Raw genomic sequence first — 13,862 nt, 5'->3', positions numbered from 1 at the left:
GATCGTCGGAGCGGGCCCCGCCGGCGCCCCCAGACATGGGCCAGACCTCGGTGTCCACGCTGTCCCCCCAGCCCAGCAGCGGTGAGTGCGGGGCGCCCGCGGTGCGCCCTGGAGACGCGCGGGGGGCCAGGGCCGGCGCCTCCTGCCGCAGACTCTTCACCCTGGGCTGCCCTGACCCGCCGAGCCCCCCGGGGAAACCCGAGAGGTAGCGCGCCCTAAAGTCTTTGTGGTGCAGGAGTGGAATGCCTCTGGGGAGCGGGCCGCGTTCACCTTAAAGGCGCAGGCCCCTTTTCTGGGGGAGATGCCGCCTTTGGGGTTGCCTCGGGAAGGCTTCTGAGCCAGAAAGTTACGAGAAACGCCGTTGGCGTGTGCCTGGGTTTTTGGTAAAACGCGAAACTTCGAGAGCAGGGTAAACATGCCCAAAGGGTTTTCTGTATTGACGCTTGGCTTCCGAACAGACTTGAAGCGAATTCTTTCAGGCTTGTCAACTGATTTATGGTTTGTTATTCGGAGTAGAAGTGCTGAACGCCTGCCTTATCCTGGCAGAAGGCTGAATCTCTAATAACCAACTGCAGAAAAATGCCCAACTGTTTGAAATGATACTCGTCGTGTTTGTATTAGACACATAGGCTATAAAATGTAAGGAAACATACCTCATGAACTTAATTCTTGAGGGCTGAGGCTGGGCTTGTGGAAATGTAGTGTAACGTTGCTGAACTCTAATGCCCTGTTTTTAAAGAGTCTTTCTTTTCCAGTTTCTCAAACAAAAAGGGGAAGAAAGGTGCTACTTCTGGCATTTCCCCAGCGGTGTGGGGATAAACAAATTTTGGGGGGGGGGTGGCTTTATGATTGGATCATGAGGAAAAGAAAGAAAAAGGGACCATTTTGATGTTTCCTTCAACGATTTGGAAACGGAAAAACCTGAGAGTTCATTTATCCTATTCATTGAGATACTTGATACAGTTCTTAAATGATGTAAACATCAACAGGATCTTGGTGAAAGGAAATGACAGGCAAAGACAGAAGGTTTTTAAATCGGCTCCAGGATGTTGAACTAGATGGAATGATTACACACACACACACACACACACACACACACACACACGCTTCCTCTCTGGATGAGTTTGCTTGTATTGCAGAATTTTACTCCTTGAGAGAAAAGATCATACCTTCCTTTCTTCAAATGACGTGTCACAGTGTTCTTGAACAGCAGAGAGCCTTGAGTTCGTGGTGCTGCTTTTGTTGGAGGGATTTTTTTTACAGTCTTATTTTAGCTGTCGATTAGAATCTTAGACTGGTAAATTACCTTGTGAACATAAGCCTTGGTTTTGCTTGGGCACAAGGCAGCTTCTTTCATTTAAAGATGCACCAACATGAGTCCTGCGTTTTAATTTCTTTGCTTGCTGTTGAAGGAGGGTGCTCCAATCCAACAGGTGTATAGATGGTGTCCTTAATGCAATTCTTTTTTGATAATGTGTCATTGGAGTTAATACTAAAAAAAGTTGATGTTTTGAAAGAATCAAGGAACAGTATCTAAGTGGTGTCGATAAAGTAGAGTTGGTGGTAGATACAGGGAGTCAGCTCCACCTGTTGTGCCTGGGGGACTCCATGTGCTTCACAACAAAGCCCTGCTCCACTTCTTCACCATCTCTATTGCACTTAAGCCATTATTATTATTATTATTATTATTATTATTATTATTATTATTATTACATCTACTAAGTCAATCTTATCTCCTAGAGGGGCTTCCTTTGCCTCAGTGTCCCTCTCTTTCTCTAAACATGATGTCTTTTTCCAAGATCTGACACCTCTTGAACAAAATATGGGAGATGAAATTTCACTCTCTTTGTTTTAAGGAGCATTTTGGTTATACTTCTTTCAAAATAGAATTATGTATCCTTTCGGCAGTCCATCACGCAGTCAATATTATTCTCCAACAGCAAAATTAAGAGGCATCCTTGAGAATGACCAAATTATTCTTTGGTCATCCTTAATCGTTCAACTTTCAGATTCATAGGAAGCAATTGTAATTGGTGTCAGATGCCTCTTTGAAGTGACAGTTAATGAAGTTCCTAAGGTGGCAGATTGGTCTTTTAAGTTAACTGCTACTGTTGTCAATGCTGATTGTGGATACAAGTAAAATGAACTCTCTGACAGCTTCAATCCTTTCTCCATCTATCATGTTGTTGCCTGTTGGTTGGTACAGTTGTCAAGATTTTTGTTATCTTGATGTTGGACCGGAATTCGTATAGAAGGCTGTTTTTCACCTTCAGTAAGTGTTTCAGGTCCTTTTCATGTTCAACAAGTGAGGTTGTGTCATCTGTATGGGGCACATTGTTTGATGAATCTTCCTTCAATCCCAGTGCCACATTCTTCATTATTTAGGATTCTTAGATTGGCAGACAGAATGAACAGGTGGGGTGAAAGGCTACAACTCTCATGCACATCTTACCTGATTTTAAAACATGTAGTAGCTCATTGCTCAGTTTGAACCACTGCTTCTTGGGTTAGGTAAAGATTCCACATGGACACAATGACGTGTTCTAGGATTCCCATTCTTCTAAGTGTTATTATCTTAAAAGTACCCTAGATCTTACACAAACTTAAATAAATCTACAAGTTTCATGTTTCTTAAAATCTTACTGAGTAGTTGGACAATTGTAAAATAAAAAGTGATGCTTCATGCTTGACAAGAGGTTAAATATCAGAGATCATCCAGAAAGAAGTTCCATTTAGATTGTGGGCCATCAGCTTTGGTGATTAAAAGTGCATATAAATATAAATTGAAAGGGTCAACCATCTAACCATCACAAGCAAAGAAATGTTTGCTTTTGTTTTGCCGATTATGGTGAAACTTCATTTCATATACTTTGGACATGTTGTTAGGAGAGACCAGTCCTTGGAGAAGAGACGTCATGCTGGAAAGGTGGAGTCAGTTTAAGAGAGGAAGACCCTCAGCGGAGGTGGATAGATACAGTGACTGTACCAATGGACTCGAGTGTGTTATAAAGATAGTAAGGATGGCACGTATAGATAGATGAGATCTACTGGTCATACGGTCACAGTGAATCATACTTGACTCAACAGCACGTAACAATGGTTATAAATGAAGTTGTGATATTTTAAGTGTGGAGTGATTTTCTCATGATAATCCTTTAAGTTTTATGAGTCTACTACCATTACTATCAAGTTCCCTAAAGTTTTGACCTCACATTTTGAACAACCAACACATTGTTTTTGTTATGTGTCATCAAGTCACCTGCAACTCATAGCACCCCTGTGTACAGTAACTCTGACCTGGCCTATCCTGAGTTAGTCTCACTGCCTCCGACTCACCTGCCCCCATTATCCCAGTCACTGAGTAAATCCATTTCATCCAGAGTCTTCCTCTCCTGTGCTGTCCCTCCACCCTTCCAAGCATGATGTCCTTCTCCCAAGTATTGGTTCCTCCTGGCAACATGCTCAAAGTAAGAGAGACAGAGTTTCAAAATCTTGCCTCCAAGGAGCACCTTGGTTTCGCCCTCTCTATGACAGACCTGTTCTCTTGGTGATCCATGATATGTTCTGTTCTCTTCTCCAGGGCCACAACTCAAAGGCACCAATTCTTCTTCTGTCATCCTTAGTCACTGTCCAACTCTCTGATGCATAGCCAATAATTGCAAAGACCATGACTTGGATCCGGTCAGTCTTATGCTCACAAGTGTATTCTCCAGAGTCTGAGAATGTCAAACCTTCTGCTCTTCCGAGTATTTTGTTCACTCTTTATTGGCTGTGTGCCTCTGGATTTGCAGATGGTGTGAAGATCCCTGTTGTGTTTGATCTGCAGTCTACTAGTTGTTTCAGTCTTGAGCAGCTGCTTGAGATTACAGTGTTAAAGACAATCCTTACATTAGATGCTTTAGTGTGAAAGTGGAAGATGGTATTCCTGTGATTCTAATGAAAGACTCAGTAGCAGAGTCTAGTCACTGGTAACTGTTACTCAGTTTGAGCTTCTGTAGAAGCCCTCATTATAGGCCATAAGGTAGCCTGGTTCTCATTCTTCTAACTCCAGACTTCTCCACAGCACTTCAGTTTGGGGCTGCATTTATTTTCCTGGTCTCTAGAAGATTATTAGTAATTATTCCTAAAAATATGTCATTAGACCCATTATTTACTTTTTAAAAGCAGCTATATTGTAAATATAATTAACATGCCATAGAATTTGCCTGCTTAAATTGTCAAAGATATCTATTAAATTCATTTAAAACACTAAATATATATTTAGCATATTCTGAACATCCATACTGATTGCATGTTTGATCAATTTCAGACTGCAAAAGTTTGTGGAAATGCTCAATTTCTTCGTCATTGAGTCTAGTGCTTGGAGCATAGATTTGAATTGTATTCACGTGTCTTCCTTTTATGTGTGTGAATAGTAATCTGTCATTCACAGTATTACGTTTCAGGATAAATATTAAAATGTTCTTTTTAACTATGAATATGATGCCATTCCTCTTCAATTGTCATTTTCAGCATAAGAGATCATATGATCTGTCTGGTAATGGTAAACATCCATCACCACAGTGTAATCTTAACTTTGTCCCCTTGAAAGAAATCCTGTACCATCTCCACTCCTAATCAACCAACCCAACCTACTCCTAGCTCAGAAACCTCAAGACCCATTACTGCTGGCTTGCACTCTTAGAAATCCTCTTAGGACACAGTAGAAGTGCCTCACAAGGTGTCCAAGGCTGATAATCTACAAACACAGATCACTGCCTCTTTCTCTCAAGGAATGACTGGTGGGTTTGAACACCACACTAAACATCACTCAGTTAGCTGCTGAAAACTTAAACACTACTCAGGCAGGGCTCTTCCCAAGCCCTGAGCAACTACTTTCTGTTTCTGTGGATGTACCCATTCCGGGCATTTCATATACAGGCGGTTGCTGGGATGTGGACATCTGACTTATAAACCATGGCTTGTAAAATCCATTATATTAAAGGTTAGAGGCACATACAAGATTTCCTGTTAACAAACAAGTGTCACTTTGTGACTGGCATTAAAACATTATTGTGACTATTACTGTATCATGTTGAAGATGCTTTAGTGTATTTGCAAGTGTTTCTTTAGTGTTTTTATGGATAGAAAGGTGTTCTCTGTACTATATACTGAGGTCAACATTTGACATTTGACTAACTGACGTTAGATGTGTGACCAACTTGTTCATAATCTGGAGACTGCCTGCAAAGGGAACTATATTATATGTGGGTTTTTGAGAATCTTTTCAAGAATTATGCATGTTATAGAAGATATCTGTACTTCATTTCTTTTTACTGCTGAATAAATTTCCATTGTATGGACATACCGCAGTTTATCCATTCTTCCGATGATGGTCATTTCAGCATCTCTACACTTTGGCTGTTATGAACAGTACAGTAATGCTGCTATGAACATTTATGCAGAAGTTTTAATGCAGACATATGTTTTCAATTCTCTTAGTTATATGCCTAGGAATGAGATTGATGGGTCATGAGGTAACTTTAATATTTTGAGGAAGTGCCAGACTCATTTCCAAAGCAGCTGCACTATTTTACATTCTCTCCAGTAGTGAATATGTGTTCCAATTTTTCCACATCTAGGTCAACACTTCTTTTTTTTAAATCTGAATGAAGGTTTACAAATTATATTGGTTTTTCGTACATAATCGTTCACTTTGCTTTGTAGTGTTGATTGTCATTGATTAGTGTAATTAATTAACCCTTTATTGTATATTGCATTTTCCTACATCTAATGTGTCTATTAATTTTTACACATCTCCCTTCCATTCTCTGTTACACATCCAAGATAGATTTTATCTATGTGTAAGCATTTCCTTAGCTTCTAATAGTGGTGGTCTTATGCCATAATTGTCTTTTTGTGATTGGCTATGCCATTCAGCATAGTTTGTTCTAGATTTCTCCAGGCTGTGTAGTATTTCACGAATTCCTGATTGTTTTTTTACTGATGAAAAGCCTGCCTTTACAATCTCTGCTGTGCTTATGCCACTTTTGGAGCCATGTGTCAGTCATGTTGAAAGTCTTCCTGCTTCGCATCAAGCCTGCTTTACCAGCCATGATTGCATTATAAGAGTCCTTTATTTACCACAACCTCCCTTGTCAGATGTTATTGTTGTTGTTACATACTGTCAAGTTGGCACTGACTCATAGCTGACCCTCCAGTGCATTTTCAAGGACAACAAACAGCACAAGAGAAGAATGCTCATCATCTGGGGAGCAGCTGGTGGATTCAAACCCTGTGCCTTTGCGTTGGCAGTACAACTCCTTACCCCAAAGCCATCAGACCTCCCTTTTGTCAAATCTATAATTTGCAAATATTTTCTCTCCTTTCCTGGGTTATCTTTACATATTTTTAAAATATTTTGAAGATGTCCATTTTCTCTGAGGTTTCATTGTGTGTCTCTCTCATGCTTTTGGTGCTATAGCTAAGAACCTATTGCACAAACAAGGTCTTGGAGACCAGCATGTCTTCTTGTAAAAGTTTTAGCATTTTGTTTTGCATTTAGGATTATAGGGTTTTTTGTTTTTTGGGGTTTTTTAAAGTTAGTTAATTTTTGTTTCTCGTGTGATTAGGGTCCAACTTCGTGCTTTTAGATGAGTCAGTTGTCCTTCCTAGCACTGTTTGTGAAAAAGACTCCTTTTTCTCCATTTAAATGTCTTGGCACCCTTTTAAAATTTAACATCAGTGGATCATAAATGTCTGTATTTCTGGACTCTGAACTCTGTTCTGTTGACCTATATGTCTATTCTTTTGCCAGTTTGACACTGTCAAGGTTATTGTATCTTCTTTGTTGTAAGTTTCAAAATAAAATGTCACCTCCCCCAACTTTGTTCTTTTATCTCAAGATTCTTTTTGTTGTTTTTCAGGCCCTTTGATTTTTCGTGTGAATTTTAGACTCAGCATGTAAATTTCTACAAGAAAAGGCCTGTTGGGATTTTGTTTGGCATTTTGTTGAATATGTACATCAATGTGGAGAATATTGTCATCTTAACAGTATTATGTTTTCCACTTCTCGACCATGGATATTTTTATTTATCTACGTCTTCTGGGGGAGAAGGATGGGCAATCTCCTCCCATGTGAAAATTGTTGGTTTTGATTCTCGAGCACACAACAACAACAAGCCTTCCTTAATACTTTTTTTTATTTTTTATTTTTGTGTGTGTACCGTCAAATCAGATCTGACTGGTACAGGAGGAGATTGCCCCTCCTTTTCTCGGCAGAGCATCTGGTGGATTTGAACCGTGTGCTTCTGGGATTTTAGTTGCAGCTCCTTGCCACTAGGCCACCAGAGCTCCCCTCCTTAATACTTTTTAAATAATGTTTCCTAGTCTTCAGGATACAGCTTTTGTCCTTCTAAAAAAATTATTTTAAAATATTTATTGAAAATGAAATTATATTCTTATTTCATAAATAGCCTTTGTTAGAGCAGAGAGTTAGAAAAAAGGGTTTTGTATATTAATTTTAAAGACTGCCAACTTGTGTAATTTATTGATTCTAACAGGTTTCTGTTCTTCTTTCCCAATCTAAACGTCTTCTCCTTGCCTAATTGCTCTTGCTAGAACCTCTGCTATAACATTAAACAGAGGTGATGAAAGTGAACATGCTTGTTTTGTTCCTGGTCTCAGGGGAACAGTATTCAGTCTTTCACTGTTAAGAATTATATTGTTGTTGTTATGTGTCATCGAGTCGCCTGCGACTCCTAGAAATTCTATGTACAACAGCCCTAAACCCTGCTCTATCCCATGCCAGTTGTATCGTCTCTGTCACGCCTGTCCCCATTACTCCAGTCACTGAATCAATCCACCTCTTTGAGGCTCTTCTCTCCTGAGCTGTCCTTCTACCCTCCCGAGCATGACTTCCCTCTCCAAGGACTGATCTTGCCTTGCAATATGCCCAGAGTATGTCAGGTGAAGCTTCAGAATCCTCGCCTCCAAGGAGCAGCCTGGCTTCACCTTCTCCAGGATGAACCCATTTGTTTTCTAGCAGTCAGTACTTTTCTCCAGCACCACAGCTCAAAGTCATCGATTTTTCTTCTGTCATCCCTAGTCATTGTTCAGCTTTCTGATGCTTAGCAAGTAATTACAAAGACCATGGCCTGTATCAGGTGTACCTTAGTCTCCAGACTGACATCATTACTCTTCAGTACTTTGAATTATATTAGCTGTGGTTTTTCTGTAGCTGCCCTTTATCAGGGCAAATAAGTGCCTTTCTCTTTCTGATTTGTGGATATTTTTTATCATGAATGAATGTTGGATTTTGTCAAGTACCTTTTTTTTCTGCCTCTAAGGAGATGATTTTATGGGGTTTTTCCCCTTTATTCTATTGTTTTTGTTGTTGTTATGTACTGTAGAGTCCAAACAACCCATTAGCTGACCCTCTGAGAGGTTTTCAGAGGCAGTAATCGCACAGGAGAAGTTTGCTCATCCTTCTCCCACTGAGAGCTGGTGGCCTCGAACTGTGTGTGCCTTTGCGATTGCAGCCCAGCTTCTTGTCACTAGGCCACCAGAGCTCTGTTCTGTTAATTCTGTTATTCTATTCATATTAATCACTCATTTACCCATTGCTGTGGAGTTGGAACTGGCCCACAGCTGACCTTCCTGATAAATTTTAGAGGCTGTAAATCACATGGGAGGAGATTACACACTGTTCTCACGTGGAGCAGCTGGTGAATACAAACGGCCTGCTTTTTTGGATGTGTAGCACAGCTCCTTACCCACCTAGCCAACACAGCTTGCTTATGTTAATACTAAGCTAGCCGATTGCCAAGTATTAAACCGGCCTTATGTTCCTGAGATTAACTCCTACTTGACTGGTGGCCTACGGGGTAGGCAGTCGTGCTGCCAGGCCAAAAGCAGGTGGCTTGAATCCTTGTCTGCTCTATAGGAGAAAGATGGGCAGATGCTTCCCATGTCACTGACAGCTTCTGAATATGCGCTGGACAATCAGCTGTGGATCAGTTCCACCTCACGGCAATAAGACAGTGAGTGATAGTAACAAATAATCCCTTTTATATTATAGCATTTGTTCTGCTAGCATTGTGTTGAGGGTTCAACCCATTATTTCTGCCCAAATCCAGTCCCATCAAGTGAATTCCAACTCATAGCAACCCAATAGGATAGAGACAGTTCTGTGGATCCCATTTGTATTGTTGTTATAAGAATAGAGCCTGCCACACACACTATTTGTTGCATTTACAAATGGCTACACTAATGTTCTCAATAATGAACTACTTTAAAATAATGAATACCTGGATAAGTCCTATGTATTATTTTAATTCTTTTCTCCTTCTCGAATTGTGCAGTTTCTGGCTCTATTAGCTGAAAGGTAGAGGCTGACTTTAGTATCTATTTTCTTCAGTCTTCCTCACCCTGGTCCTGCCTTCACTGAGCCACAGTGTGGCTGGTGGCTCTTTGATCTGAGGTATTTGATGCCTTTGAGTTGGAGATGAGTACTGAACATCCCCCAGGCTCACAAAAAAAACCAACCAACCAAACAAACAAAAACAAAACACCACAAAAAAAAACCAAAAAAGCAAACAATCAAAAAACAAACACTGACTATGTCTTGGAGAAAGTGCATCCCGGGTGCTCCTTAAAGGCGAAGTTGGTGAAACCTCATCTCACATACTTTGGGCATGCTGGTAGGAAGGGCTAGTCCTTGGAAAAAAGAGCTCCTACTTGGAAAAGCAGAGGGCCCGTGAAAGAGAGGAAGACTCTTGACACAGCCCCTATAACAGTGGGCTTGAATATAGCCAAGATTGTGAAGATGGTACAAGACAGGGCAAGCTTCAGATACATTGTTCCCGAGGCCACAACGAGTCCTAGTCGACCTTAGGAGAAAACAGGGAAAGAAAATGACGCAAACAGGAAAAAAATTATATGAATCAGTTAAAATTTATTGCTATTAAGTTGGAACCAACGCAGCTGCTCCTCTCGTGGTTTTCAGAGGAGATTGCCAGTTTTTCTCCTGCCGACAAGTGGTGGATTTGAACTGCTTGCCATTGGGTTGGCAGTACAATTTCCTGTCCTCTAGGCCACCAGTGTTAATATTGCACAATTTGAATCCATCAGCTGCTCCATGAGAAAAGGATGGGCAGTCTCCTCCTGTGCAGTTTACTGCCTCTAAAAACTCGCTGCAGGGTCAGCTGTGGCTGGTTCCGACTTGAAGGTACTCAGCAAGAACAAGAAGATGATGGTGGTTTTCAGGACGCTCAGGTGGCCTAGGGGTGAGCATTTGCACTACCAGCTCCAAACCATATGGTTTGAATCTACCAGCTACTCCAGAGACGAAAAGATGGGCAATCTCTTCTTATGAGATTTGCTGCCTCTGAAAACTCTGAAAACTCAGCTGTACCTTGGTTCCATCTCAACAGCACACGACCCACTTGATTTTTCAAGTATTAAACTAGATTTTTTAAAAAATTTTGTTATTTTTTGGTGTATCTACTATCAAATTGAATCTGACTGGTACTGGAGGAGATTGCCCCTCCTTCTCCAGCAGAGCATCTGGTGGATTTGAACCATGCACCTCTGGGATTGCAGTGCAGCTTTGTGCCACTAGGCCACCAGAGCTCCCTTAACCCAGTTTTTTATACATGTATGTCTTTTACTTCGAGGCTTTTCCATTTACTGCAGCTTGAAAAGGTTTCCAGCTAGATCCCCTTAATTCTGAAATAGAATTATAGTATAAACTCCTAAACAGTTCAATTGCATGCTTGATACCGTTTCAGGGTGGGGGTGTGTACAGAGTTCTGAAATGAGCATCTTTATCAGCACTTCTTGAGCTACATGTACCAATAAAAGCCCGGCTGTGCAGTTTCTGGGTGAAAATATTTGTCTATTTTATTTTGATAGACTTTGCCAAATTATTCTCCAGTGATGCTCTATCAGTTCATCCGCTCACTCTGTATGCATTCCTGTTTCTACACTTTCTCAAAAACACTGCACATCATGGTACTTTGGTGTGAAATAGAAGTCACTCCTGGGTGAGGCATCACTACAGGCTTAACAAGCAGGGCATTTAGCAGGAATTCAGTGCCCCCTCACTCCTTCACCTCTGTGCCCTCATGTAGTGAACAACACAAACAACTGTACACAACTCCACTGCTGTGCATCAGTCATTTCTGTAAGGTCTAGAAACCTTTATGCCAGACTTTAGTTATGAGTGAGGTATTGTTGTCAGGTGCCGTCAAGTTGAGTATGACTCACAGTGACTCTATGAACAACAAGCCTGAACCTTGTCCTATCCTGTGTTGTCCTTAAAATCTCCCACACACTAGAGCCCATTGCTGCAATCTCTATGTTAAGCCACCTGGTTGAGGGTCTTCTCTATCACTGCCCTCTACCTTCTCACATATGATGTCCCTTTCCAAGGAGTAAGTTCTAGCAACGTGCCCAAAGTATGTGAGAGGAAGCTTCGTCATCTTTGCTGCCAACAAGCAGTCTGGCCGCCCCTTCTCCAAGACACATCTGTTTGTTTTGTATTTTTTTGTTTTTTGGTTGTTTTTTTGTTTTGTTTTGTTTTGCAGTCCAAGGGATCATTAGCACTCTTCTTCTTCTCCAGCGTCATAATTCAAATATCAATTTTCTGATGCATAGCACAATTCTTTTAGTCATCAGAAAGACTATGGCCTGAATCAGGTGTGTCTTAGTCCTCCAACTGACATCATTACCTCTCAACAATTTGGTGAGGTTCCTAACTGCAGATTTTCCCAGTGCATGTGTCTGTTATTTCCTGACGGCTCATACCAAGGGTGTTAATTGTGGATCCAAGCAAGATGAAGCTGTTGACAGTTTCAATCTCTCCATCCATCATGATGCTTCCTGTCAGTCCAGTGGTAAGAATCTTTGTTTTCCTGACATTGAGATGCAATCCATACCAAAGGCTAATTCCTTGTGGGTTAGCTATTATTAATATTCCCTTTTTACGGAAGAAGGAACTGAAGCATAAGAGTTAAGTAACTTCCTACATTTCTTAAGCCAACAAGAAGTACAACTGATAATTGATGTAACAAATAAATTTAAAGTCATTTAATGATAGTTTAAAAATGGAGGTCATTGTTCACATTAGATGTTTAGCAAAGGTGTAAAAAATGATTCTCAAGAAGTCGCTGTTTTGTGGTAGCATTAGTTAGTAGATAAACTGTGCTGGGTCAGTGGTAGCATCCAGAGTCCCAAGCTGTACCCCTGGTCAGCCCACCTCACATGCAGCCACCACCCTTTTCTCAGTGGTGGCTGGTGTGCTGCTGGAAGGCCGAGCTGATTTCAGAAGAGCTTCCAGACTGAGATGAGCTAGGAAGACGGTTTACCAGTACACTTTTGAAAATCAGGCAGTGACACCCTGTGGTTTGCAAACATGACAGGGATGATGATGGACCCAGAAGCATTGAACTTGGAATTTCCCCAAGTGAGAGTGTGGGAAGCTAACAAGTATGGTGATAAATCAGGAGGAGAGCAGCTTGGCAGTATGTGTTAGAAAGCTGGGGATGTGCAAGCACTCAGACCCCAAAGTTTACTTCTATGAATTGGGAAGATTAGAATTCATTACTCATTGGAGCAGTGTTTAGCAAAGCCAGAAATTGGGTTTACCCTTCCCCTCCATATGAATCAATCTGTATGTCCTATCTGGTTTTCTTTCATAATGTGTGTTAAATCCACTCACTTCTTTCTCTGCAGCTATCACTCAAATCCTAACCGTCTGTTGCATGGATAACTCTAGTAGACTGAGAACGAGTTCTTACTTCTTCTGTTCTTGTTGTTGTTATTGGAGGATATCAAGTCTATTCAGTAACTCATGTGTTGGAGAATAGAACTGCCCCAGAGGGGTTTTTAGGCTTTACAGATGCAATTGAATATTGGTGCTCATGAAGAGTATTGAGTGTCCCGTGGGTTTCCAAAAAGAAAAAGCAGATCTGCCTTGAACAGTGTGCACTCCAGGGCTCCTTAGAGGCAATGATGGTGAAACATCATCTCACACAGTTCGGGCATCTAGGAGGGAGCTGTCCTTGGGGAAAAAAGGCTCATGCTGGGGCAGGTAGAGGGTTGGCCAAAGAGAGGAAGACCCTCAAGGTCAAAGTGGTGGACTGGCATAGTGACTGCAGCAGTGGTCTTGAGCATGGCTGGGATTGTGTGGATGGAGAAGGTCTGTATGACTCAGAGTCAACTTTACAGCACCTAACAGCAACAGTCTTTACGGAAGCAGATAGGTCTTTGTCCTGCAGAACCCATGAAGGGATAGGTTTGAATTGCCAGCCTTTCACTTAGCAGGCAATCACTTCACAGCTGCCCTGTGTCTTTCCCTTGATGGCACTCAAAGCCTACATAGTCCCTCATCAAAGGAGCTCACCACATTTCTGGGCAGTGTCTGAGCCCTGTTTGCATACAGCACTCTTCCCTTTGACTCTTTTTTTTAGCAAAATTTTTATTATAAAAGTGTGAGCTCTTAGAGGAGCTAAGCGGGGGAGCATGGGGTGGATGGGGAGAAAAGTGCAACAATGAATGAATGGAATTCCAAAATCTCTGTAGATGTTCATTGAAATTTAAAAAAAAAAGTGTGAGCTTTTCAGAAAAGTTGCCAAGATCTCTCATAGTTAATCCCTCCAGGTCCTCCTATTGTTGCCATGTTATTTTTGTCACAACTAATGAACCAATAATGATACATTGTAATTATGCAAAACAGTTAATGTGCTCAGCTAAGGTTGGAAATTTGACTCAGTGCACAGAAACCTCATTAGGAAAAGCAAGTCACTAGTAGCTACTTTAACACAAATGAGTGCCTACGAAAACTCATAACTGACCTTCCCCAGAATTTCTGAGCTCTAATT

The 13,862-nt window shown here is 41.2% G+C and overlaps 1 protein-coding gene across 2 annotated transcripts in view; it reads left to right on the top strand.

Annotated features, from left to right (window-relative positions):
- Positions 1-13,862, top strand: part of PHACTR2 (phosphatase and actin regulator 2) — a 270,673-nt gene that overhangs the window by 103,489 nt on the left and 153,322 nt on the right. The window contains exon 1 of one of the 2 annotated variants that reach the window (XM_006891662.1): positions 7-81. The exons of the other annotated variant lie outside the window; for it this stretch is intronic. Within the exon in view, the coding sequence (XP_006891724.1) occupies positions 36-81 (46 nt within the window). The 5' untranslated portion in view covers positions 7-35. Of the gene's footprint in view, positions 1-6; positions 82-13,862 lie in introns of those variants that run through there. 2 annotated transcript variants of the gene reach the window in all.

The sequence above is a fragment of the Elephantulus edwardii genome, unplaced genomic scaffold (genome assembly GCF_000299155.1).
Source record: "Elephantulus edwardii isolate Elephantulus edwardi_28Jun2011 unplaced genomic scaffold, EleEdw1.0 scaffold00102, whole genome shotgun sequence".
Taxonomy (NCBI): domain Eukaryota; kingdom Metazoa; phylum Chordata; class Mammalia; order Macroscelidea; family Macroscelididae; genus Elephantulus; species Elephantulus edwardii.
This window is presented reverse-complemented; position numbering and strand designations above follow the sequence as displayed.